The sequence below is a fragment of the Rattus rattus genome, chromosome 18 (assembly GCF_011064425.1).
Source record: "Rattus rattus isolate New Zealand chromosome 18, Rrattus_CSIRO_v1, whole genome shotgun sequence".
NCBI lineage: Eukaryota > Metazoa > Chordata > Mammalia > Rodentia > Muridae > Rattus > Rattus rattus.
In genome coordinates this window covers 3,689,352-3,717,293 of record NC_046171.1, presented here as the reverse complement: position 1 = coordinate 3,717,293, position 27,942 = coordinate 3,689,352, and the positions used below count along the sequence as shown (strand labels likewise).

Sequence of the window (27,942 nt, the reverse complement as noted above, 5' to 3'; positions counted from 1 at the left end):
ACAGCCCTGGGAGAAGAGAAAGACTACACAGACTTCCTGATTACGAAGCATGGCAGGCAGCGTTATTCACTTGTAAATCACAAAGTAAATGGAGAAGGAGTCCTGCGTATAACATCAAATGCAATATGCGAGTCTGTTATTAGACCTCGAGATAATGAAGAATCTAGGGAAAGTTAGTCACTTTGACAAAGGAAATAAAAAAGCATGCACACTGGTCGACTGCCTGGCAGTTGAGGTTGCGTTTGTGAGACAGGTCTTTGGGGTAGAGCCTAGGCTGATCTTCAACTTTTAGATACACCTTTCTCAGCCTCCCGAGCACTGAGATTGTGGGCGTGTGCTACCACTTAAGCTCAGGAATCCCTTGCTTCCCTGAAAGCCGGTCTTAGTTAGGCTTTTTATTGCTGAGACAAACACCAGGGTGGAAAGCAGATTGGGGAGGAAAGGGTTTGTTTGGCTTACACTTCAATGTCATGGTTCATCACTGAAAAAAACCAGGACAGGAACTCACACAGGGCAGTTTCCAAAGGCAGGAGCTGGTGCAGAGGCCTTGTATTCTAGAACACAGGACCACCAGCCCAGGGATGGCCCCACCCACAATGGGCTGGGCCTTCCCCTGTCAATCACTAAAGAAAAGGCCTTACAGCTGGGTCTTATGGAGGCATTTTGTCATTTGAAGTTCCCTCTTTTCAGATTACTCCAGTTTGTGTCAAGTTGTGTGTCAAGCCAACAGGAGCCCAACTTATTAAATAAGAAACCTTGTGATTTTTTTTTTTTTAAAGATTTATTTATGAGTACACTGTAGCTGTCCTCAGACACACCAGAAGAGGGCATCAGATCCCATTACAGATGGTTGTGAGCCCCCATGTGGTTGCCGGGAATTGAACTCAGGACCTCGGGAAGAGCAGTCAGTGCTCTTAACCACTGAGCCACCTCTCCAGCACAAGACCTTGTGACTTTAACATAGAAACACTCAAACGTTACCTTTCTGAAGCTGCCACTGTACAGGCTACAGATGTGACCCAGAGCCAGTGGCAGTGACTGTAGCTTGTGCTGTGACGATCACTTCACGAGCCTCCTGGTTTCCCGGATAGCAGTGCGTTCCTAGAACTGAGGGGCTCTGAGCCCAGCACTGAACTTTCCCCTGTGTCCATAAAAGGATCCTCTGGGCTGCCCAGCGGGACACACTCTGGTCTGAGCCAGCATCTGGCTGGGCTCCCATCTTAAAATTCTGAGCACTAAATATTAAAGCCCTTTGGCATCACCAGTTTCCTTGAGCGTCTGTGGGTCACAGGTTGTGGTTTTAATTGCCCTGCCTCAAAGTATATTTACTTTGTTTCTGGTTTTTTTTTTTTTTTTTTTTTTCCCGGTTTTGTTTTTTTTTTTTTTGTTTCTGGTCTTCACGAAGTCCCCCAGAGTCACACAGTGTGCCCTCACCTCACCCTTTGTACTGAGGATTCCATCCTGCTTAGAACAGGAGTGGAACAGAGCTCGCGATACATTGTAGGTGCAATTTGACCCTTGTCATCAGCTCTCAGTACCATTTTGTTGACTGGAACCATGTGGGGGCACATACAGAGTTCTTGTTGGTGGAAACCCTTCCCATAATTGTGCATATCTATTAGCAGTTGGTTTGTAATTAATTGTATAAGAGCACGTGTTATCCTCTCTACTGCCTGCTCTGACTGTCCTGCAAGGCTGTGTGGCTTGGTTGGATGGTGGTGTGCACACCCTTAAGCCGAGCACTTGGGAGGCAGAGGCAGGCAGATCCTGTGAGTTCCAGGACAGCAAGGGCGGCACAGAGAGACGCTGTGTCAAACATGCACACGGTGCCCGTGATTTAGATGACACACAGTGTAGCACACACAGGGTGTACTCACAGGCTTTTGATGAGTGTTCCATAGGTTACTGTCTGTGGGATATGTTGTCATCGCTGGTTATTATGTCAGCTTTTCGGGGCTCAGCTGTGCTTGCGTGTTCGTTACTCTGATGGAGTGAATGCACTGGTCTAGGCTGCTGGGTTAACGAGCTCTCTGGGGGACTCTGTTGTGGTGATGCATGCTGACTGTGCTCTGCAGCTATAAGGTTATTTGCATTTTTTGCCAAAGCCTACTGAGATTTATTGACTAGGAATATTTTTTTAAGAGATAAACTCTTAACCTTCAGGTGAGGTAAAATTTCTTTTACGTGATAATCACCTGGGCTTTTGCAGGCTTGGCGTGTTTGTTCATTCATGGGTTGCTGATGCTTCTTTTGTTGTTTGGTTCCAGTACTTGTCTCTCCTCCTAGTTTTCCTGGATGGCTTCTTTGATGTTCTTTAAGAAAGCGTTCTGATACACTCTCACTGACTTCTCCACCATGTATCCAACTTAGAAACATGCACAAGTGTCCTGCTCACCTGATTTACTCTGTAAAGAATTCCAGTTACCGCTTAGGAGCCTGTGTCTCAAAAAGTTATGTGTGTATGTTTTGCCTTCTGTGTGTGTGTGTGTGTGTGTGTGTGTGTGTGTGTGTGTGTGTGTGTGTGTGTGTGTGTGTGTAAGCACTGTATCTGTGCCTGCGGAGGCCAGAAAGAGGGCATTGGATTCCCTGGCTGGGGGTCAAACCTGGGTCTGCTGAAAAAGCAAGTGCTGTCAGACACCGCCACCTCTCCAGCCCCGGAGTCTGCTCTACAGTGTCTCAGAAGATATTCTAATGTTTCAGTCCAATGGTTGTTCTATAATTCATTCTAATACAGCTTGAGTATCTATCTTAATTTCTATTGCTATGTTAAGCACCACGACCATTAGCAACTTGAAGAGAAATGGGTTTATTTCATCTTCCAGCCTGGGGTCTTCATCATCCAGGGAAGTCAGGACAGGAACTCAAGGCAGGAACCTGGCTGCAGAAACTGATGCAGAGGTCATGAAGGGGTGGTGGTTACTAGCTTGTTCATCATGGATTGCTCACCCTGCTTCCTTATACCCTCCAGGACCCCCTGCCTAGGGGTAGTGCCACCTACACAATGGGCTTGGCCCCTTCCACATCAATCCTCCTTCAATAAAATGGACCTCGGCTTGCCTGCCGCCTGTTATGGCGGAAGCATTTTCTCAATTGAGGTTTCTTCTTACTAAAATGACTCTTAAGTTGTGTCAAGTTGACATAAAACTACTTAAGACAGTGCCCCTAATCCAAACATCCAAAGTGGTCCAAAATCAGACTTGGGAGACAGAAAAGATAATTCCACATTTGATTTCATGTCCTGGGCCACTAAAATGCTGTGTTCAGTTAGCTGAGGGTGTGTGTACAGGGCCTGGGTGAAGTATAATAGAATGTGACGTTCAGTCTTGGGACCTCCTGTCCTCAAGATGACTTTATGTAATAGTCCACAACCCACTAAAACAACCAACCAGCCAAACAAACAAAAAACCCAAATACAAAATATTTTTGATCCTAAGTATTTTGTATAAAGGATTCTCAACCTGTATTCCATTCTTTGAGTTCCCTTTATATTATACCTCCATTAAAAGGTTTTAAAAATCTATTTGCCTCCATAATTAATTCTGCCAGCCCATATTTTAAATTCATGAGTGTTGTAAATGGCCACTGTGGTGAGACACAGCAGAAAGCCTCACGGTTTGTAAAGCCTTTTGCAGAGATAGTCTGCCATGAACTCCCTGGCTTTTGACACCTTTTTGTTCCTTTTTGATGGGAAAGAAATGGGAATGTTGCCATTGGCACATAACAACAGGATATGTGGATTCTGGACCCACAGTGTTTTGGAGAGCCCTAAGCCAGAGTCTAGACCAGTCTGGAGAAGACAGGCACGTGTGGTTGGCTCACCGCCTCTTCTGTTACTCATTTTCAAAACGCAGGTGCCCTTGTAAGCACCTCAGATTTTAATACGTGTTATTATATACTCCTCTGCTGAGGGCAACATTTGCAGGAATAAACACTCAGGTGAACTACCCTGCCCTCTGAGGTTTCTAATTTCTCTTGGCTCATTTTCCCGTTCTTGCGTCTTCCAGGGGATGTTGGTCAGTGACGTCCTTCCCCTTGCTTGGCTTTCCTTACCTGTTATGCTTTGGCACTTGGTTCTTCTTCTTGCACCACTGACTGCTGCTGTCGAGGCCCTTCAGTGCCTAAGTTCTGTCTTCCGAGTAAGCTGCAGCCCTTAGAAGTCTGAGACTGATCTGTGGGTGTGTGCGTTCTCTTGGAAGTGAACGGCAGGCTTACTTGGTTCTTCCCCCTCTTGAAGGATGTCCCTTATGTGTGCTCACCTTGTGAGGGTTGCTGCCCTTACGGCCTTGGTAAGGAAAGAGACTGGGCTGGTGCACACCTCCTTCCCATGACCTCGCTGACACTGCTCCCAGCAACAGGTCCTAGAGCTCTCTCATCTTTTCCGCCTTTCCGTGAGCGATTTCAGTGATAAAAGTCTACTCATAGATGACACAACACTGTGCCAAGTAACGGTTTCCCTCCATCAGTCACCCGACAAGGCTTTTCAGAGTAACAGCTAGCACTGCCTGTCTGTTCTCTTCTGTTCATTCGTGGTCGCCAACGTCGCTTTCCTGGGGCAAACTGAGAGTTACTGACTGGCCTTGATACAGCAGCTTCCTGTCTGCCTGGTTAGGACATAGTCATTGAGAGGTGTTGGGGGTAATCAGCATCAGCTTCGTGTTGTGTTGATAGCCCTTCTCCTACAAATAAAAGTGCTGGTTTCCAAGCCTCCTGCTAACTGACTCCTGTCCACACTGTCAGATCTCTGCGCCCACCAAGACCCCATGAAGACACATCAGTCATGCTTCTTAGAAGAAAACTAAATGTTCTCCCTTGATTAGAAGTGCTTTGTTTATATACGAAACAATCCTTAATTCTTCTGATAAGCTCTTTGCTATTCCATAGGGAGTGAGTGTCCTTCTTTGAGGCCAGTTTTACAGGGAATTCCAAAAATAGTGATCACGGAGATTTAAAAAGGGCACACATCTCCTCGGTTGCTTTGAGGAAGAACTCAGTTCCCCCAAATTTGGGTAAATTCTTCTCTCCTAGGTCTAAATTCTAATCAAATTTTCCTTTAACTTTTCAACATTGTGTGAGACTTAGGAATGTTTTATGAAAAGTACATTACACTCTGTAGAAAGACTGGAACTTTATAGAGTCAATGCTAAGCTAAAATATAAACTCCTTAGAGACTATGCCTGGTCCCCTCCTTCCTTAGAAGACTATGCCTGGTCCCCTCCTTCCTTAGAGACTATGCCTGGTCCTCTCCTTCCTTAGAGACTATGCCTGGTCCTCTCCTTCCTTAGAATACTCTGTGCCTGGTCCTCTCCTTCCTTAGAGACTATGCCTGGTCCTCTCCTTCCTTAGAGACTATGCCTGGTCCTCTCCTTCCTTAGAGACTATGCCTGGTCCCCTCCTTCCTTAGAGACTATGCCTGGTCCCCTCCTTCCTTAGAGACTATGCCTGGTCCCCTCCTTCCTTAGAAGACTCTGTGCCTGGTCCTCTCCTTCCTTAGAAGACTCTATGTCTGGTCCTCTCCTCTGCTGACGCTCCCAGCACATCTGCAGGGGGCCTGTCCTTTGTAGGTTTCTCATTCATCGTGGCAGCTATGGACATGTGGAAGGACCCTGACTGATGTGCCTACTTTTTTGTTTTCAGGTGGGCCATGCACAGACACAGCTCATGTCTCGTTAATCACACCAACCAAAAGATCCTGTGGTGCAGGTATGTACACCATTCTTACCCGAAATCTTCCAAGATGTCAGCCACTGGTTCTAACTTGGTATGTATACCCCAGGGGATTGTCTAATGATGTATTTTGTACTTGAGGTTGGGCAGAATTTGGTCAGAAGTGAGAGTGATGTTGCTAGGAGACATGCGGCCTGCATTGTGCTGGCAGCCAGGTCCAGCAAAGTGGGCATCAAAATTACCAACTCGATAAGACTCCAAGGATGGTAAGATATGAAACAGGCACGGAATACAGAGTATTGGGCAGTGTGTCTAAGTTCCAGACTCCTTTCAAACAGTGTTCAAATGATAGGTGACGACAGCATAAAGAAGCTGTATATGGAGGAAGCTAACATCCTGGTACTTGTCTCAGGGGCTTGTGAAGTTACTTGTTGATGCTGAAGCTGCGGGCGGGGTCTGCTGGATTCAGTGTTTTCACATGGACAGTGCCCAAACATCTTTGCATCTGTGACATTTTTATTAAGCATGAAGTCATGAATCTTGTAGACCTTTAAGAAGCAGACCTAAGGCCCACTGCTCCCTTAGCCTATAGCTTAATTTATTTTAAATGGTTTGCCATTCTAGTAACACTACCTGCTGTTTAAAATATCTAAGGTTTATATTCATATTATATTGTTTTCTAAAGGTCACAGTCGAGATGTTCTTCATAACTTAACTCAGTCCTTTTAAACTCTCAAAGAGAAACAGGATAAACTGTTTCCACGTGCAGCTTAAAGCCTTGGCTGCGGTGAGCACGGTTGTTGAGGACAGTATGCACACGATGTGCAAAGCTCTTAAAAAATTTGATTGACTCTGTCCTTGCCAGTGGCCGTCTTGGAGGCAGAGGTGTTTGAAAGTGTCCTGGCGTGCCATCAGTGCTCCTGTGCCCTGTGAGGAAGCTCTCCAGGCAGAGTCGTGTCTGCCCGAGTGAGGCACAGCGCACTTGCCCTGGAGTGCAATCAGTTGTGCTCCTGTCTGTTGGGAGCTTGGGAGAGTAGCTCTGAAGATGGATCTCATTGTGAATGATGGTGGGTGCTCAGGGCACGGAGAGGGTTTCCTGAGTAAGATGGCAAGCGAGTAGTCTGACAGGACTTGCCTGTCAGCCTTGCAGATGCTCGAGTCTGTGTCGTATTACATTACACTTATTGGATGCGTTTTTGTTTTGGTGGTATTTTCTTTCTTACAGTAAAAAGCTCGTCACTGATTAACATTTGGAAAAACAAAGGCACAAGTTTGGTGATAGTGTTTAGTAATGCACTTTATAAATGCTGTTTCTAAAACTAGGTCAGATTTCAGTTTTTTGTTTTTGTTTTATTCTTACAGAATGTGTGCTTTTTTTTTAAGTTGACATGTCAAGTCTGTTTATATCCATAACCGTATCTCCAGGTTCAGTGTAAGGAGAGGGCTATCTATAGCTCACGCAGTGCGTGCTGACTAGTTCATCGTTGTTATTTATGGCTGTAGTAGTTATGTTTTTATGTTATCAAAATACCTGGCCAGCATAAACTAGGGGAAGGAAGAGTTCAGTCCACTCTAGCAAGGAAGCTGTGTGGTATGGGGCAGAGCCTGCTGCCAGTCACAGCAGAGCCAGACGTAATCTGGACTTTTTTTGTGATGTTTGCTGCCATTCCAAGTTCTAAAGACACCACCATGGCTTTCAAAGACCACAAACGCTGGAGATTGCTGAAGGCATGAGCCTGGGGGTCATTCACATTGAAGCCAGAGTGTTCTGCTTCTAGTCCGTAAGACAGATCACCAACTTATAATCAAAAATCCCCAGTCTTAGCAGCCTCTATACAATTCAAAACCCTCAAATCTCACCTGAGACAGAAGGCAGACTTGTCACTGTGGCACCTATAAAATAAAATGTTCCCCAGAAAGTACATTTCCAGTACCCAGTCGAACAGAGTAAATAGTCCTCGCGGAGGTAAGGGGATAGAGCAGGAAAGAGTGTTGAGACAAACATCGCAGGGGAAATCCCAACCTGTTGGCCCTGTGTCCTCCACTCAGGCTGTGGTGGTGCTTTCTGAGCCCGACAGGCGCGGGCAGCTCTGCCGTTAGCAACCCCTCGTAGCCTTTCCCTCTCTCGGACAAGCTCCTTTGCGGCCACAGCTTTGTTTGAAATCTCATGCTCCTGGCCTCTCCAGGACTCCTAGCATCCCTACTCCGAGCTTCACATGACTGCCCCTGCTGCTGGTTACCTGAGCTCAGAGGGGCTGCTAGCGGCTTTTCTTCAACCCTGGGTTCCAGCTCCCATAGCTCTATAATTCTTGAGTTCTGTGTGCCTGTCAAAATCCAACACCAGTGGAGGGTGCCAGATTCTGCCCGCTCGAGAAGTCGCCAGTTCCCTGTCTTACACAGCTGCTAGTCTGTGTCTGGTGGGTGAGCCCTCCCGTGGCCTGGTCCCACGGGAGCCCTAGAGGCTCAGTCTCCAGGCACTCAGAGTTTAAGGACAGTCTCTAAGAGTTTGAGTTTCAAGTGGAACTTTCGATGAATGGAGCCTTGCCCTCCAGGCAACTTTTCTGTTGCCTCATCAATAGTCAATAGTTGATGGTTTTTTCTTTAATGGTCTTAACCCCTCTCCCTTCTTTTGTTTTGTTTTGTTTTCTTGAGAGGAGTTTTCTTTTTATAGTCTTGACTGCCATGGAGCTCTGTAGGAGGGCTGACCTTGAACTCAGAGAAGGTCCACCTCTGCCCCTGAGTGAGTGCTGGGACTACATTGATGGTCCCCGTTCTAATCAGGGCTGTGCTCTTTGTCTCTCCAGGCTGTGCCTATAGCGCATCTTTCTGCCTTTTGCTTTGCTTTGTTTGTCTCTTGATTTTCACTATAAACCTACTGGACGTAGTGAGCGGTGGCCATCCACAGTGTGATTGTCACACTCTCTTGAAGTTGCCTGTGCCAGGTAAATTAATCTGTTGGTTGGTTTGTTGGTTTTTAAATCAGTCTCACTGGAATATGCAGGACTCAACCGGATGTAGCTAGACTCTGACAGAATGCTGCTAGTCCTGTTCCCTGCAGAGTCAGTGTTCTTGGCAGCTCAGACTTTGCTGTCATCCCTCCATTGGCCTTAGACTTCAGTCAATCTGATAGTCACCTACAGGTCCTATAGCCACCCTGTGGGTCTGATAGCCACCCTGTGGGTCTGATAGCCACCCTGTGGGTCTGATAGCCACCTACAGGTCTGATAGCCACCCTACACGTCTGATAGCCACCTGTAGGTCTGATAACCACCCTGTGGGTCTGATAGCCACCTACAGGTCTGATAGCCACCCTGTGGATCTGATAGCCATCCTGTGGGTCTGATAGCCACCCTGTAGGGTGTATTCAGCCCAGCCCACATTCCTCCCTGCTCCTGTTCAGAGCAGTCCACAGTCGCTGTTCTGCATTTCTTTTCCACCACTGACCAAATGCCCATGGGAAGAAGTTAAGGGAGGGAAGGCTCATTCTGGCTCACTGTTGTATAACTGTCAGTCTCCCATGGTGGGAGGGCTGTGGGAGAGGATCGTGGCTGCTGCTGTTGACATGTGCTGCAGCAGGAAGCAGAGTTTAGGGCAGAGTCAGGAGCTGGAGGTGGAGCCTTCAGAGGCTCACCCTGACCGACCACTTCCCCCAGTCAAGCTTCAGAGACTCCCAAAATGGCTCCCAGCTGGGAACAGACCATCAGAGCATGGGGGTCTTTCATATTGAAACTGTAACACTGATTCGTTATGGGTCCTGTGACACCTGTTATTTATATCTTAAGAACTCTCGGTACTCAGGGTCATGCCCACCCTGTATATGTTGTTACCTTCTCTTTTGCATGGCAATATCATAATCGTGCTGGCTATAATGTTTTCAGGTCTGTGAAAGGCAGCGGAGTTCTCAGACATTTCTAAGCCTCTACATAGGCAGGTATACGGATGGTCAGCTAGGAAATGGTTGGGGGCTTTCGGATATGGAAGAGAAGAAGTTAATGCAGTGTTCAGAGCATCTCCTAAAAGTTGATGCTTCTCTACATGGGCAGTAAAGGTTCAAAGTCAGTTCACCCTCTGTGCTTTAGAGAAGTCTAGTCTGTGCCTCAAAAGGTAGCTGTGACTAGCCAGACCCACCTGGCAAGCCTGACTTGGGAGGACAAGGCTTCTGGATTTTGAAAGGTAGGTTAAGGATTAGCTCTGAAAACTGCAGTTGGCGCTGTCCATCGCTTTTCTTTTCTTTGTCTTGTAATCAGCATGTTGCCTATAGTGGTTCTGATATTTTGCTTCTGAATCATGTTATTGCTCCATGACAGGCATATCTTTTTAATCTCTCTATTTAGGCCCTTAAGAATAGGGTTCCTGCTTCTGGCATGCGCTCTGTGGTGTGTCCCCTGAGGATCTCCCAGACAGACCATGCCGGCTCATGAGGGGAGTGAGCACACACGTGTGGTGCTGTTTCTTTAGAGCTGTGACTTGGGACCTGACATCCACCTGACCCAGCCAAGCTAGCCTCAGGGTTGAGTTCATAATGACCTTAGGGAAGACTCCTTTGCTGGGTATGGTGCCCACCCTTGGAAAGCAGCACTTGGCATGTGCGTCAGGAGGCTCTCCTGAAGTTTGATGCCCATCTGGGCTGTATGTTGAGACCCTGTAAAAAGGATGCTTCAGCTGGAATACAATAATTCTTTAAGTCAGTGTCTGAATAAGGGCAGTGTAGTCTGTGAATAAGGACACACACACACACACACACACACACACACACACAGGTGTGGTCTGTGAATAAGGGGACATATGCGTACACACATACACACAAGTGTGTGAATAAGGACACACACATACACACACAGGTATAGTCTGAATAAGGGGACGCACACACACACACACACACAGGTGTAGTCTGTAAAGAAGGACACACAGGTGTAGGTTGTGAGATGGGAGGAACACTAGTAAAAGACTCAATCTCAGCTTTTTAAAATTCATGTATATTCTTTCTCTTACACACACACACACACACCCATATAACTTATTAGCTGGGTGTATCTGCGTACACATAAATAACGTATAAAGGCATATGAACCTTTTTAGATGAGAATGTACAGGGAAAGGAATGTTTTCTTTTTGTTTGGATCGAAAGGTCAGCTTTAGATCTGTTGCTGTTTGGCTTAGTAAAAATGTGAATGGTTGGCATCTCAGCTTGTATTTCGGGTGTCCTTGTCAGGCTCTGCTAGAGGATAATGTCATAGCCTGGGTGGCTGGTAGGTGTTATGATGGCGATAACAAGGTGGCTTGCCTCGCAGCATCACTCTGAGAGATGGGGCGGACAGTGAGTAGGGGATGGGGGGATTTGGGGCGGGGGGGAGAGCATGGGGACCCTAAGTTGTGCTTTGTAGCAGCTCTAAGATGCAGATTACAAGTAGGAGCCCTAGTGGCAGAAGGACAATTGGCTCTGTGGTGGAGCTGGGTAGGAAGACTTTCTGATGCTGGACTTTACACAGGCAGATTTTTTTTTTTTTTTTTTTTTTTTTTTTTTTTTTTTGTAAGAATTATTTTTTATTTTATGTGTGAGTCTGTTGCCTGTGCAGTAGGCACCACACGTTTGCCTCGTAAAGGAGCGCAGAAGAAGATAGCCTATCCTCTGGAACTGGAGTTATAGAGGGCTGTGAGCCCTTGTGTGGGTTCTGGGAACCAAATCCAGGTCCTCGGGAAGAGTAGCAAGTGCTCTTCACTGCCGAACCATCGCCCCAAACCTCCCATGCAGAAGTTTTCATTGCTAATGTCACCGTAATCTTCGGTAGGTAAAAATAAGCATCATCCGTAATTTCGGAATTTAATCAGGAAAAAAGTGAAAGGTTATGGGGTATCTGTGTCCTGGTCGGCCCTGGCTGAGCAGGAGAGTTAAAGCCCATCACACCACCGATGACTGCACCGCTCACATTTCTTCAGAGAGCTTGGAGTGTTTTGCACATGCTCCCTTGATAATTCTCAGAACCTTTCTGCCAAGATCAAATATGCTGTAAGGAGCGTCTGCTTCCTTGGCAACAAGCCGCCAGAAGAATGCTCTCCTTCATCTTTTGTAGTCACCACATGACACCACAAGCATAAGTGTGGTGGCTGGGGCTCTGGCCGGCCAGCATCCTCACACAGTATTGCTTATATAGAGAAATTAATTTCTTATACTTATGGTTAAGGTGTTTTGTGGGAAAGGGGAAGTTTGGCTTTTGTTAGGCTTTCTTAAAGATTCTTTGTAGTTGCAGCAAAAGAAATGTTCTTCTCCTGGGGTTTGTTCTCTATGAATTCCAAAATTGCAGTTGTAGGGCACTATCTAGGTTGTCACTGTGGTGACAGTGACTTGGGGAAGAAAGGGGGTTTATTTCATCTTAAATTTCCTGGTTCGAAGAAAGTCAGGGCAAGAATTAGAGCAGCGGCCATAACGGAGTGCTCTTTGCTGGCTTGCTCCTCCGGAATCTGCTTCCTTTTACCATCCAGGACCACCTGCCCAAGGGCAGTGTCTCCTGGTGAGCTGGACCTCTCTGCATCAGTCCTAAGTCAGGAGAATGCCCTGCAGACTCCCAGCTGAGGGACAGCCGATGTGCTTACTGCCCTTCTCTTTGGCATTCAGAGGCCAGCTACAGGAAGGTTTCCTTCCTGTGGCTTATCACGAGGTTCTGTAAAATCTTTCCAGATGATTCAGAACCTCAAAGATGGGGTTGTGTTAAGTCAGAGGTGGCCTGCACATCTTGGTGCTACCTGCAGTTTTGTGGTTTAACTCCAGCATCGGTATTCATAAAAACATCTCAATCTGAAATGTTCAACATTGAATCCTGAAGCCCTGAGTTAGTGGATCAAGCTGTGGTGCTCAGTATTACGCACCATGGGCATCTCTGCTTTAAAAAAACAAATCATCTCTCCTGTCTTCCCTGCCCTCCCCCCTCTCCCCTCTTCTTCCTGGGAGGGCACCTGTAACTCCTGTTTCTTCCTTTTTGGTCTTCCAGACAGAGTTCGTCCTCAGGTCTGCAGTCTCAGCATTTATGGCAGAAAATGAGAAATTCGACCTACTTACGTAGTATGCGAGTTTCCTTCAGTAGAATATTAGGGAAGATATCGCCCTTTCTTTTTCATTTGCATTTAATGTAACCATTGATGAAAGATCAAAACAGTAAATCTGCCATGGCAAGGAAAAAAAGTATTAAAATCTTTTACCTTGTTCATTCATCATTTTAGGTCTTAAGAGGTTCATTTGATCGTGGAGTGGGGGGCAAAATGAATATAAAATGTTTGACAAAGCTGCAGATGTCTTAATTGAAAAGCACCGCTGTCCATGTCTGCCCTATTGAATAGTATTTCCCACGTAGTCTGTGGTGGTGTGTCACAGTGGCGGATCCTGCCCAGGGCTGGGTTTTGGTGGTTGAGGAGGTAAAGGAAAGTGGCCTATGCTTTTTTCATTTTGGCTGTCACTGGGTTTTGCTTTTATTAGTTAGTGTGTCTCGCTTGCTTGTGTGACAGTGAAGCGAGAGACTCACTGAGGCAGTAGATGCGTGGATGACTTGACGCTGGCACTTGAGTCTAGAACACCACATGTCTGCACAGGTTTCAGAAGCGCAGGGAGTGAGTCTGTATTGTTAGCAGTGCCACCGGTCACTTGTGTCTGGGCTGTCCCAGAACATGTGATGTGGCTTGCTGCTGCTTTAGAACACGATGGGGTGTGGGTGGATGAGGGAAACACTTGGCCCTTGGATTTGAACCTTTTCTGTCTGTGCTTTGAGCAAATTTAGTTTGCTTAGGTTTGTGAACACATGTAGAACATTTTCCTTTTTACTTTTATCGTCACTCATTTTATCATAGCTTGCACTCTTACCAAGGAGAAAGAGGCCCGAACACCCATTAATTAGCTGTTCTATTGCTCCACTGGGGCAAGATGTCGGAGCCTACACCATTTCCGAGTGGTATAGGGAAATCGACTCCATGCTCCTCCTGGGTGCGTTTGTGTTTCTTCAGTGGCTGGGTCTAGGCAGCGCTGTTCAGGGGCTGCTCCTGAGGTGTGTGAGCTTGGAGAAGACATTGGGACAGGAATGGAGTCTTGTGCCCAATGCAGTCTCACCAGAATGAGCACCATAGAACAGTCACAAAGCTGAGGTATAAATCTTCAGCCCCTGGCAATGGTACTGCCCATTAAGGAGACTTTTTCCCTACTCGGGTCCTGGCTATACTAATAGAACAGCCTATCAAGCAAGGCTGTAAATAAAAGTTATTACCTAATAGGTGGGTGCCGGAGTGGAACGGACAGAGCTGAGGCACGGAGGCCTTATTACTGCTCATCAGCAATTATAAACAGGATAAAGTGTGTGGGACTTGTGCTGCTGCGGCGGCTAATAGAGGCTGAGGCTGACACTGGGCCGTGAGAGGATGATGTATGCTGATGGGGTTTTAGTGCCTCATCTTGCTGCTTGCTTTCCAGACAAGTTGTGTTATCTGTTTCCTGCTTGCTCATCTGTCTGGAGGGAGACAGTCCGTTGCCTCTCTCACTAGCAGGTAGGCTGGCTCATACTCCTCATGTCTGCGTTTGCTTCTAAAGCATCCCTCTCATGAGATAAATGCCTTTGGAACTACTTCCTAGTCTTGGGCTGGTGACTAATCTTACGGCATGCTTACTGTGACGGTGTAGAGCACATCTTCAGAAGCGGGGGTTTCTGTGGAGTATAGCACTAGGTGTGACGCTGGCTGGGTTGGCTAGGCTAGCACTGTATTAAACAACCACGACAGCGTCCTGTAGTTGACTCTGCAACATTCAAAAGAAGTGAATGCAGCACTCATGGCTTGCCCCTAGGAATCCAACCACAGAGAAATAGGTTAAATTAAAAACAATACAACCAATCCCAGCTTTAGAGAGCAGCAGCCATAATTCAGGTTTACTTCAAAACGGAAAGATCAAGGCTAGAGAAACGGCTCAGTGATGCAGAGGACCCTAGGTTTGATTCCCAGCACCCACATTGGGTAGCTCACAGTCATGTTTAACGCCTGTTTTGGCTTATGCACAAATGTGGTGTACAGGCATATACTTGGGTGCGTTTGCATGCGCGCGCGCGCACGCACACACACACACACACACACACACACACACACACACACACACTCTCACACAAAGATACTTTTTAAATGAGGGCAGAGATTATGCTAGCCACTCGAGCAAGACATAACATGAGGTGATCTTTAAAGAGGTGACTCCTCCCTGAGAAATTCTTAGAACTCAGAGCCGCGGTCATTGGCGTGACAAAGGGATACTGGTACTTGGAGTCTGCACGTGCAGTAGGATTGATTGTGTCCTGTATGAATAGACAACTTGAGGTCCAGCATGGCTTCTGAGAAGGGCCTTGTGAAGAGTTCATGCTTGGGAAATTGAGACAGTGTAGCACTGCTCAGCCCTGAGCATCCCCCAACCACAGTTGTGTCTGCGCAGCGGACAGAAGCCGGACAGAGCTCACAAGCGTTCTGCTTGTTCAGCTCTTTTGTCATAATCAGGAACCTTCTTGCTGTTGGGGAATTTCTAGTCTTGTTAAATAAAATACAGGCCGAAGGGAGACATTATGATTAATGTTTTTCTTTGATTCCTTAACCCATACAGTAGGCAGTTTATTTTAAAGATAACCTGAAATAGGATAATTCTACTGTTAGAAGCCAGACAAACTAAGCGATGCTATAGGTGGGTCCTTTAATCTGTAAATACTTGGCCTTTGGGCAAATGTAGATAGATTTTCCTTTTCTATACAAAAGAAGATTTGGAGCTGGGGGTGATGGTGCACGCCTTTAATCCTAGCATTTGGAAGGTAGAGGCAGGTGGATTTCTGTGAATTCAAGGCCAGCCTGGTCTACACAGCAAGTTCCAGGACAGCCAGGACTGCACAGAGAAACCCTGTTTACTAGATTCTTCGTGAGTCCTGAGCAGTAGAATGAAGAGAGACTGATCTGAGAGCAGTGTGAAAATGAGTGGCTGACAGACTCGATAGGAATGTACAGCATGAAGCGAGGACCCAAGGGAAGATGGGGCTGAGGACGGCAAGCGTGCAAAGGGAGACAAACGGTTGGCATTGTTTCCCAGTTTCTGGTAACTAAACCTTATAACCTTGTAGATCAGCGGTTTTCAACCTGTGGAGTGTGACCCCCTGAGCGTCGCATATCAGATATCAGATATCCTGCATAGCAGATATTTATATTATGATTCATAACAGTAGCAACATTACAATTATTATGTGGCAGCAAAATAATTTTCTGGTTGGGGGTCACCACAACATGAGGAACTGTGTTTTAAAGGGTTGAAGCATCAGGAAGGGAAAGAACCAGTGTTGTAGATAGTCCCAAAGAAATTAAAAGTATTGGCTCGTTTGAGGATTTGCCAGCCTAGAACCAAACTTAAAGCTATTCACATTGATAAGGGAATGAATACAGAGAAACAAGGAGTAAAGACACAGGGTCAGTGGGTTAGGGAAGATGGGGAAAAGGCTCCCTTCAGGACTGTGGAAGGTGCCTGAGAACCGTCAGGAGGTGGGAAACTAGGGGAAGCTGGTGTTAAGGCTCACAGACCACTGGGTGGGCCGACAGAAAGAAGTCTGTATGGTGTGGTGGGACAGCAAAGCTTGTCCAGGGACATTGTTTTCTGAGTAAAGACGTAGAACCATCAGCTCAAAGTAGCTACAGGAAGTGCTGTTGGACTGAGGGGGAAACATCTCCAAGTAGTAGCTGGTCCAGACTGTGGTGCAGTGGCACAAGTGTGTGTGAACTTTCCCAGACGGGAGAGCAGGGACAGGAGTGTGGTGCACACCTGTGTTGCTAACCGGAAACATCACGTTCACCATGTTAGACGCAGTCGGTGGCTTAAGAGAGACAGCAGCAGTCCATGCACACAGCCAGCCTCTCCTCCTGGATACTTGTGAGTTAGGACTCCACATGTAGAGGACCGTCCAGCCGTGGGGAGAAGGGCTGACCCGTCCTGCTTGGCTGAGCATTCAGCTCGAAGTGTCCTCTCCTTGTCTCCCTTCCTCCTTCCCTTCCCATCCGGTAACTCAGTCATCGCAGGCTCAGTATCATCTTTTTTTTTTTTTTTTTTTTTAAGATTTTTTTTTTATATGAGCACACTGTCGCTGTCCTCAGACACACCAGAAGAGGGCATCCGATCTCAGGACAGATGGGTCTGGCTCCCCATCTTGTAATGCTTGTCTGGATAACCTATAGCCAGCGTGTCACCCAAGAGCTGCTCTCCTTGCCCTCTTTCCTCCCCTCCTCTGCCCAGGGCACCCAGGGCTTGGCAGCAGAGGAGACTGGCAGAGGTCCTCGTTGCTGCAGCCACTCCAGGGGCTTGGTAAGGATCCCCCCATGAACTCATTGCCTCCTTGTTTTCTGGCATTTTGTGCTATTCCTGGGAAGTAAATGTCACTGGTTTTAAGTTTTCTAAGTAACGTGTCTAGAAGTTTGTCACCTTTAGAATTGTGTTTCTAATCGTGGGTGTCATAGGATTTATAATGCACTGCCTAGTGCTGTCCTTTGCTTCATTCAGGATGTTGAGAGCTTGCTAGGCACCTTAAGTCCAGTGTTACCCTTCCACACTATGATAGTCCTGCACCCCAACTCGCTCCTCTCTGTCTGGTACTTAGACTATAGATGTCAAATGGCTGACTGATGGCCTTTCTCTCAACTCCATTCTCAATGTGCGGGTCTCCTCCTCGCTGTCTGGGTGCTTCTGTTGTTTGACTTTCAGTCTCTGGGATTTTATCCCAGCAGCCATACTTGTCACCAGTAAGTTCACTGTTCTCTGGAGTGTCTCTGTAGTGCTCTGTTCTCGCCCATGGTGTCATTGATTACACACCTTCTGTGAGTAGTAATGGCAGTTCTTTTGCTCAGCTGTCTTGGGGTTGTCTTTCTGTTTACCTTTGTCTCCGTGATCCGGTGTTCACTTGCCTAGCTAATCTTGTTTCTCAGGTAGCATCTGCTAAAGAACCCTGAGTTAGTAAGATGCGAGGGCTCCTTCTATCATGCTATTAAGTAGGACTTTCAGTCAAGGCTGTCCACGGGATGAAGTGTGATAGGTGTCTTGACTAGCAGAATGGGTTGTGAGCCAGTCGAGAACTGTTTGTCAGGTGTTCGTGTTATGGTAGAAAATGTGAGTCTGAGAGACTGTGGACATGAATGATTGGTCAGCCTGTTCATCTCCTTTAGAGAAGGCCTGGCCAGAGTTTCCAGCAGGCGGTGGGCCTGCTGCCAGCACAGAGCTTGCAAACTTACACAGTCCTTGGTGTGGTTCCCTGGTAGTCTGCTCTGGTTCATATTCATTCTCATTCTCTCTCTCTCTCTCTCTCTCTCTCTCTCTCTCTCTCTCTCTCTCTCTCTCTTTCTGTGTGTGTGTGTGTGTGTGTGTGTGTGTGTGTGTGTGTGTGTGTGTCTGTCTGTCTGTCTCTGTCTCTGTCTCTATCTCTATCTCTCTGTTCCTGCTTTTTCTGATTTGGGATCAGCTTTGGGATCTTCTTTGGTCACAGTGGCTTGTAGCCAGCCATGAGGGTCAGCTTAATCTCCTCCACAATCCACTGAGAACATCTTTAAAACTTGAAAGATCCTTTGCTGAGGCTGGAAAATGACTCAGTGGTTAAGAGCACTTGCTGCTCTTTCAGAGGACCAGGTCAGGTCTGACCACTGCTCCCCTCTCTGGCCTCTGAGGGCACCTGGACACAGATAGCAGGCTTATACACAAATCTTTAGAAGTCCCTGAATGTGTTAAACACACAGTTATTTTATTGAAATAGGTTCATTCCTCATGGATTTTTTTTTAATGCACTTTTAAGTTCCATCGGAGAAGGAACCAGAAAATAGCTTGGCTGTATCATTGTCACCCCTGGCCTGTCCTAGGACGTCACTGTCACTCCACCCCATCAAGGACTCTGCCACTGACCTACATCACCAGCTCTTTTATGACGTTGTTCTCTTCTGCTTTTGTTCTAAGTTAATTTCCCTCCCTCCCTCCCCCCTTTTTCTGTATAAAAAGCAATCTTTTTCAGAGATTTCACAAGTTTGCCTTTTAAAATATGCCTTATTTCTCACATTCTTCTCTGATTTTACATTTATAATTGCAGGTTTCTCCTTTATTGTGGAGGTCATCACAGTCTAGGGCCCATGGAGGGTTACTCGTTTTATGTGGCTAAAATCATGGTTTAAAAGAAGACTTGCATTTAAACCAACAACTTGAGAATGTTAGCCAATAAATTCAGTTGTTTATGATTAAAAATCAGAAGGTTTAACCTTGGAGGCATTTTTGTCATGGGGGACCTCATCTTGTGATAAGTTATCTGAACAGCCAAAGCCTCTGTGGACTCCGCTAACCAGCGTTCCACTGTATATGCATAATTATTTTTGGTATACATGCACATACTCTGATGTAAAAGCTTATTTGCCCTTATGCTCCCTGCCGTTCTGAATTCTCTGTTTCATTACCAGTATCCACCCACAGAGTTTCAGAAAGCCATTCCCAAATAGCAGAACTACAACTCAGAATTTTAAATAAACCACATCTCTATTAGCTCTACAGATGGGGGAATTAGTTACCTGTTATGGTTTCCCACATTCATCTGCCCTTTCAGAGCTTATTAAAGATGTATAGGAGTAGAAGATAGCGGGAGGACATTGTGCTCAGTGTGTCCATTTTCTGTTACTTCAGTGAGGGCAGGGGCTGTAACATGATCTCCATGGCTTTTACTTTGAATGTGGGCACACGTTGCCTGATAGAAAGTGTACTGGTGGCTGCTGCTTTTTTTCCCTAGAAAACTGTTGAGCTCTTCTCCAAAGACAATGTTGCTACATCATAGTTTGAATTACATGTCTAACATACATGGTAGCTTTTAAAAGATGGATGGTTGGGAGTAGATTTACGCAGTGCCAGCCAAATGATAGCTGTTTAGTGTAGCACTGGCTCCTAGCCTGGTAAAAACTGGTCGTTTTTAACTGACAAGGCTCAGCTCCTCTTGATGGGGGAAGAAGGGCTGTGATCAGGATGTAAAGTGGATGACTACATGCACACACACACACACACACACACACACTTACACATACACACACACACAGTGACAAAAAAGTAACATAAAAAATTGGAAATTTTGATTTTTCTTCAAACTTGTACAAATTACTTCTATCAGAGCAGCATCATAAACGTAAGATCCAATATCAGCTGTATTTCTACCAGCGTGTACTGGTGCTGATCTTGCCTTTGATGACCTAGTCATCCTTTTGCATTCCAAATTAGCATTTTCAAAAGCCATAGATTTGATTAATATTTGTCTGACTTCTGAATCTGATACTATTTTATTACAGCTCAAGCCATGCTTTGCAAAAAAATCAGTGAAGGCTTCTTTTGGGCCTTGACTAATGTTAGTAAGATCCAGCCCTCTTTTGTGGTTCGTCACCTTTGTCCTAGGCATGTAAAACTGCTGAATGACACAGTGCCAGGGTGACCATCACCTCGAAGCTGAGTTTGTAACTCAGAACATTGACCTTCTCCTACCACCTGACCCTGGGAAAGGTTGACACCTCAAGCCGGATTTCACTATGCTGTGGAACTTGCTTTCTGTTTTTACCGTGTTGGCCATTGTAACTGAGGACCAGCTTCCAGGATCGGTGTTGCAGAATCTTTCCAGTCTTGGGGCTGTATATCTATTCTGAGTTGCCCATGAATTTGCCATATGAAACGTTCTTAAATCACCTCAAATCTAATGTGTCTAGATTGCATTTAGCTTATCATAACCTTGGGGGTGCCTATCGTGTGCTGGTAGTTCTTGCATAGTAACTGGATAAACTAAGGTTGGTTTTCTAACAACCTTGGGTCACCCTCTCTTCCATTTCTTTATGCAGTGGTGTGGTAGATTCTTGTCTAAATTCCTCCAGCTGTGTCTGACGTTTTCTTATCTTCGTCTGTAAGTCTTTCTGAGGCTCGTCTCTTATCAATCCACTTTTCATATTTGGCACAAAGCCCACTGGCTGTGGGGGCTGAAGTCTAACTACCTGACTGATGGTGACTATAATCAGTATTGTGTCGATCTCAACTGAGTCATTTACCTTTTCATTTTCTGCTTTCATTTTCAAGCCATGTAAAATAGCTTTATACAGAGTCCTAATGCCCAGTATTATATTTCCCATTATTCACATGAGAAAGATTTTCCCCTTTAATATTTAATGCTGAGAGGATTTCCCAAGTACCTTTCCAAATCTGAAGACTTACCAATTTTTCCACAACTGGTGTGATTTCTCTGGCCATGTTGTCATATCCCATATTGGGCGCCTAATTTTGTTTCCAGCTAAATCTTAATTATTCAGTTTTACCATGCTTATGAGTCTCATGCTGGGGCGAAAGCCTGCCTGCTCAGAGAGGCAGAGAAAGCAACCAGCTGACCTCTCCCCCAGCCTACGTTCTGCACTGATTTTGTGGGTCCTTCCTCAGTATTGGCCATTCCATCCCCTGGACTAGGTTGTGGTTTTCTGTTTGTTTTGGTTCCATCAGTAGTTGATGAACCAGCAGCAAACCTTGCATTAGCCAAATGCTGTGTCCATTCCGTTGGTCCCCACAGTTCAGTGGGTACATCAATAGGGAGGAGTGTGCAGTTTAGGCAGTTTGAGCTCTTTACTCAGTGCAGAAGGCACCACCACATCTTGGTTGTGAAGGAATTCAGATAGGTACCGTTCTACTGTAATAACCTTACCTTCCATGACTAAGCCTGTGAAGGGCTCTGCATTTGAATGGATCCAATTCCTCATTGTAAGGGCCATCCTTCTGACCATAGGGTGGTTGGCAGTGACTGAGTATAAAGTTCTTCATGCCTTGTAAAATGTCCAGATTTGATTTGCAAAGAGACAGCATTTATTCTCCATACGTGGAGTCCATTTCCCATAGAAGCCGTGAAGCAAATGTTGGCGGAGTCCTTCTTGCTTTATGAGGAGTCCCCAGTTTCCAGTTCACCAATAAATATGACATCCATAATTAGGGTGTGTAGTAGTTCCCAATTAAATCTACTTAAATTGATCCCAGTGGTGGCAGTCCTCCCTACCTGCCCCAGTGTTCTAGGTTTCCAAATGAAATACAGCCGTATATCCTTTATATTTTGATCTGCCTTAAACAGCTCAATGGCTGGACCACTTCCTGACTTCCACTTGCCTAGTCCACCTCCCTCCGATATTCCCAAGTTATTGCTTACTAAAACCTATATACCATCCTTCCTGCCTTGGGCCCAGTTGGGTAGCCCTCTGGGGCCACTTTCCCGTGGTTCCTACATGGTGCCTATGCTCTCTCCTCTCCTTCTCCCTGCGAGGTGGATCTTCTCCTTCCTCCCTGTCTCTTGCACAGGAGTCCTAAAAGTCCCGCCTCCATCTGCCCTGCCCAGCCATTGGCTGCTAACAACTTTATTTACCAATCAGAACCAACTGGGGTGGGCTCCCTCAGTGCCTTACACGTTGATTCTCAAATTAATACAATACAAGCAGCATTAGGTCAAACACGGGTGTCATTTGGTTCAGTATTGGTCGGGTTGGTGCAGAGATGAGCTTACTGGCATTTGCAAAAGCTGCTCCTATCCCCTTTGGAAATTAGCCGCCTTTTTGTAATTCCACAGAAGGTTTTTATTAGTCTGTAAGTGTGTTTTGGGATTTTTTTTTTCTAGTGTGCAAACATACTAGTTAAAACCAAACAACAAAAATGTCCTTCTTATCTAAGAAGAAAACTCAAAAAGTAATGTCAAAGATGCCATGGGCCTCTCTGTGGCCATTAACGGTCTAATATTCTAACATAAAATTAAGACACGTGGTTTAAAAATACACAGTTTTTATTCCATGTGCCTTTGGTAAATTATCGTTTGAAAATATTAGTATTTTTTTGTTTTTATTTTTCATGCCTGATCAAATGAAAGGCATTTTTTAAGTCTTTATAAGTGAGTTTGGCCTGAACAACCAAGCTGTCTGATGGACTATTGCCTGTCCTTATTCAGGAGGCCTCTCCTGTTCCAGTCTATTCTTTATCCGACTTGATGGTATCCGTAGCTTTCTTCTCCTGTGGAAACAAAGACAGTTTCCACAGTGTAACGTATTTCCTGGGTTCCATTCTGAGGTCAACACATCTTTAACGTGTGCAGGCTGATTTAATTCTCAGTGTTTTCTATTATCACTCTCCCCCTGGCTGTTGTTTCTTCTTAGCATTTAAAAGGCTGAAGTTAAAGCACTGTGTACTCTGTCTCTGGGGGTCTCTATTCCCCTTCTGTTTATTAGGCATAGGCATATCTTTTAAAGTGTGATTAGGTCTCTATAACTGCTTGTCCCAGAGAATTGTGTGGATGGCTGTAATATGCTGTCTGTTGTCATATGCAAAGAACGTCTCTTTCACTGGAAACATGCTGGAGCATTGCCAGTCTTGATTTGTACACTTATCCTGATAATAGCCTTATCTTCTAATAAATATGTAATTAGTATTTATCTCTTAAACACTTTCCTTTCAATGCCACTTATCTGTATTTTTGGCTTTGGTCTCTGATTGTTTATAGCAGTTTGGTGAAATGCTTGTTTTCTGGTCTTTTCTGAACTTTTTGTTTTGCCTATTGAAGCTGCTCTGTCCTCGATTACATTAGTAGGCATTAAGTCTTTTAATTGCTCTGTAGATGAGTTTCTCTGATGCTGATAGGGTTGTTTTGTGTGTTCCTTTTTGATCTGCATTCATTAGTCCTCTACCTGCCTTTGCCACATATTCTGCATACTCCATCCATTAGGATTATCTCTAGAAAACCTCTGTTTCTAGGAGCACTTTGCCCACAATCCCTTTTCAGATGCCCTTTCTTACTGTAATTAAAACATCTACAACCTTGTTGCTTTACTTAAGTCCACTCTTAGCTGTCAGAAACAGTAACCAGACCTGGTGTCTGCTTCTGTCCCCTTCGACTTCTTTTTTTTTTTTTAAATATTTTTTAAGATTTATTTATTAGATATGAATACACTGTAGCTGTCTTCAGACATACTGAAAGAGGGCATCAGATCTCATTACAGAAGGCTGTAAGCCACCATATGGTTGCTGGGATTTGAACTCAGGACCTGTGAAAGAGCAGTCAGTGCTCTTAACCACTGAGCCATCTCTCCACCCCCCCTCCCCCCTTTGACTTCTAACTACCATGCATGAGCGCATCTCCATCCTCATTGGCCAGGCTGGTGTCCAGATTGGCAGTGCCTGCTGGAGGCTCTACTGCCTGGAACATGGCTTGCAGCCTGATGGCCAGAGGCCAGGTGACAAGACAAGCCCATTGGGGGAGGAGAGAACTCCTTCAACACCTTCCTCAGTGAAATAGGAGCTGGCAAACATGTGTGTTGGGCAGTTTTTGTTGACCTGGAAGCCACAATAATTGATGCAGTTCACACCAGCTCTTCTACCCTAAGTAGCCAGCTACAGACCAAGGTGCTGCTGCCACTACACCATTGGCAAGGAGATCCTTGCCTTGTGTTGAACAGGATTTGCAAACTGGCTTACCGTTGATAGGTCTCAGGGCTTCTTGTTTTTCTACAGTTTTGGTGGGAGAACTGGCTCTGGGTTCACCTCCCTGCTGATGGAGAAGTCCCTGTTGATTACCAAAAGAAGTCCAAGTTGGAGCTGTCCATTAACCATTCCCACTAGGTTTCCACTGCTGGGGTTGAGCCCTACAATTCCATCCTTACCACCCTGGAGCACTCTGATTGTGCCTTCATGATAGGCAGTGAGGCCATCCATCTGTGACATCCGTCAAAGCCCTCGGTACTGAGTGCCCAGCTTACACTGACCCTAATCTCTTCATTAGCCTTCCAGTGTATCTTCATCACTGCCTCCCTCAGAGTTGATGGTGCCCTGGATGTCGATCTGACAGAAGTGCAGACCAACCTGGTGCCCTACCTCACACCCACTTCCCTCTGGCTACTTGTGCCCCTGTCATCTCTGCTGAGAAAGCCTACCATGAGCAGCTTTCTGTAGCAGAGATCACCAACCACATGGTGCAATGTGACCCTTGCCATGGTAAATACATGGCTTGCTGCCTGTTATACCACGGTAACGTGTGTTGCCACCACCAAGACTAAGCAGCGCCCAGCTTATGCACTGGGACTCGACTGGCTTCAAGGTTGGCATTAATTACCAGTCTGCCACTGTGGTGCCTGGTGGTAACTGACCAGGTCCAGATGGCTGAGCAACACCACAGCCATTGCTGAGGTCTGGGGTCCCCTAGATCACAAGTTTGATCTGTGCCAAGTGTGTATTTGGGCACTGGCATGTGGGGTGAGGGCATGGAGGAGGGGGAGTTCTCAAGGCCAGTGAGGACATGGCTGCCTAGAGAATGCTTATGAGGAGGTTGGTGTGGATCCTGTTGAAGGCGAGCGTGAAGGAGAAGGAGAGAAACACAGTTGCTGTATCGTGTTCCGCTCCAGCAGTAGCGGCAGGCATTGACGCTAGTGTGTCGTTTCGTTCTGTGATCATTTCTTCGCCATGCGTACTGCAAGGTTTTTTTTTCCATGATGTCTTGATGTAAAGGCTTTAAGAAAAAAAATCTCCCCATTTATAGTTCGTTTTTCTTTTCTTTTTTCTTTTTTTGAGTTAATTTTGTATCTAGCCACTTTGCTGAAGGTGTTTATCAGCAGTAGGAGTTCCGTGATAGAATTTTTGGGTTTATTTATATGTCATCATATCATCTTCAAATAGCGATAGCTTGGCTTCTTCCTTTCCAAGTTGTATCCCCTTGATCTCCTTCACTTGTCTTACTGCTCTGCTAGAATCCAGCACTGTTGATAGCAGCAGAGAGCTGCCTTGTCTTGGCCCTGATTTTAGAGGAATTACTTTAAGTTTCTCTCCATTTAATTTGATGTTGGCTATTGACTTGCTGTATATTGCCTTTATTGTGTTTAGGTCTGTGCCTTGTATCCCTGATCTCTCCAAGACTTTTAACATGAAGGGGCGTTGGATTTTGTCAAAAGCTTTTTCAGTATCTAATAGATACGTGCATTTGTAGAAGAGTAAAGTCACATTTAAAGTCTTGGCCTTCCTCATTCCTAGAGTAGCTGTCGCAGTACCTGACACAGTTGAGAACAGACCCTGCTGGGTTTGGAGGGTACAGACTCCGAGTCACAGCAAGGTCTGATAAGTCGTGAGGAGGACTTAGAAGGAAGAGTTGGCTTCACAGGCCTGGAAAGGTATGAACTCAGTCTCCCTGGGCTCTCACCGATTTTCCCATCAGACCTTGAGTGGGGTCAGTTTCTGGGAAGGAGTCGGAAGGCTGTCCTGCCAGTCATCTGCAAGCTTGGTCCTCTGGAGTATAATTTCATGTGGGATTTCCTTTCTGGGATAATTCCAGCTTTGCCAGAAAAACTAGGAGACTGCAGAAGATGCTCAGGCACCTCCCACACAGTCTTCAGCTAACCTTTGGACCGCATGGACTCCACGCTGCATGTTTCTCTCTAATATATATTTATATTTCTTACGTTTTTACTAGATTGCACACAGTAGTCTTTTATACAAAATCTTTAATGTCTAATTCTTAAAGCCAAGACTCAGTACAATTTTCAGAACTTAAAGTTTTGCTTTAATGTAGTACATAGTCATTTTAGTATGTTGTTTGAAGCATGGACATCATCTTGATAACCATTCGTCGAAGAGTTGAGGTTAAAATGTTAGGAACTTGGTCTTTTTATGTTTCAAATATGTGTGGCAGACAGTTTTCATAATTATTAACTCCTTGCCTCTAATTTTCTAACGACCTCCTTTACAGATGGAATTGTTTCTCTTCCCTTTGCAAGCCCGTGGTTTGGTTTGGTTTTAAGGCGGCTTTCTCCAGCTCTCCTAAGCCCTGGGCACCCTTGGTGGTGCTCCGCACTGATGCGGTCCCAAGTATGGATGCCTGGCGCCCTGGCTCTGGTTGAGAAAAGGCTCCTCGGGCCCAGGGGAGGAGTTTGCAGTTTGGGTCACTGAAGCCGCACATCAGACGTTGTTGTTACATTTATAGGCGTAAGGATTTACCCTGACAGTAATGAGCCAAACACTAGCTTTGGGGTAGAAGAAGCTAAGTGATAGTTCAGAAGAGGACCGGAATTAAGCTCAGTGCTAAATTAGAAACAAAAATAGTTTAAAAACAAATCAGCTGTTTAATTTTAGCATCCACTCAGTCATGCATTCAGGCTGACTTTAAACAGCAAAACAAAAATGTTCAAACATTTTCCCTTTCATTAAACCTGCAGTACATATCTCATAGATGCCGGTTTCTCATGGCAGGATTGCCATCCTGAGGAACCTGCCTTTACAGACGTCAACGCCTCCATCCCTACCTCCCTCCCTCCCTCTCGCCTCCTCTCTTCATCCTTGCTGTGTAGTTGGCATTGTTAGTCAAATAGGTAAAACAGTTGAAAAGCACCCCAAGGAAGGATAGCATGAATGAAGGTATTTGACCTTTAGTGTTTATTTACGATTTTAAAAATAACTTAGGAAACTTAAATAATATCCCATTTATCTTCATCTATGTCCCTACCCCACTCTTACAGTTGGTATTTCTACATAAAGGACAGCTCGTCAGTCTTCTTGGGTTTTTTTTAAAGCTTAGGTTCATACCCGGCACTGGAGGCCAGGATACTGGAGTGTGACGCTGTCAAGGCACCTGGCTGTCTTTCCCGCTCACCCTCTCCAGATATTAGAGAACAACCAGGAGAAGTCACCGCCGTTATGAGCGTTCCCACTGCCTCATAGTTAGAAAACGCAGAGGTCTACCGTGAACGCCTTAGACTTAATAGTATTAGGCCATAGATTCACTCCACCTTTAACCCTTAAATTTGCATTTTATGACACTGAGTGTGTGGGTGTGTCCCTCGAAGATGTGAAGACAGACATCTTACTCTTTGGTAGTACTGAGGGAAAGGGCAGATCAGAAATTCGAGGCTGTTCTTCTCTCTTCTCGTGAATCCAGGCTTGGGGTTTTCACCTTCCTTGATTTGTATTTGAGGAGTAGAAGTTAAAAGAGAGCATGCATCTGACAAGCAGTAATGTTTTCTCGTTGGGTTTTCTTCCTCTTCCCTGCCCCTTTCTTCCTTTCCCTTCTCCCTCTGCTTCCTGAGGGCTCGGATTCTCAATGTGGGCTACCATGCCCAGCTTTCTTGAGTTTATCCTTAATTTTTTTTTAAGAAAAAATATTTGATATCTGTGGATATCTTGCCCGCATGTAGGTGCGTGTACCACATGTATGCCTGGTGTCTGGAGACTGGAGAAAGTGTTGGATCTTCAGGATC

General features: G+C 45.6%; 1 protein-coding gene across 1 annotated transcript in view; it reads left to right on the top strand.

Annotated features, from left to right (window-relative positions):
- The window catches only part of Zfand3 (zinc finger AN1-type containing 3), a 191,290-nt gene that overhangs the window by 138,326 nt on the left and 25,022 nt on the right, over positions 1–27,942 (top strand). The window contains exon 4 of the mRNA XM_032888523.1: positions 5,635–5,700. Coding sequence (XP_032744414.1) covers positions 5,635–5,700 — 66 coding nt within the window. The remainder of the gene's footprint in view (positions 1–5,634; positions 5,701–27,942) is intronic.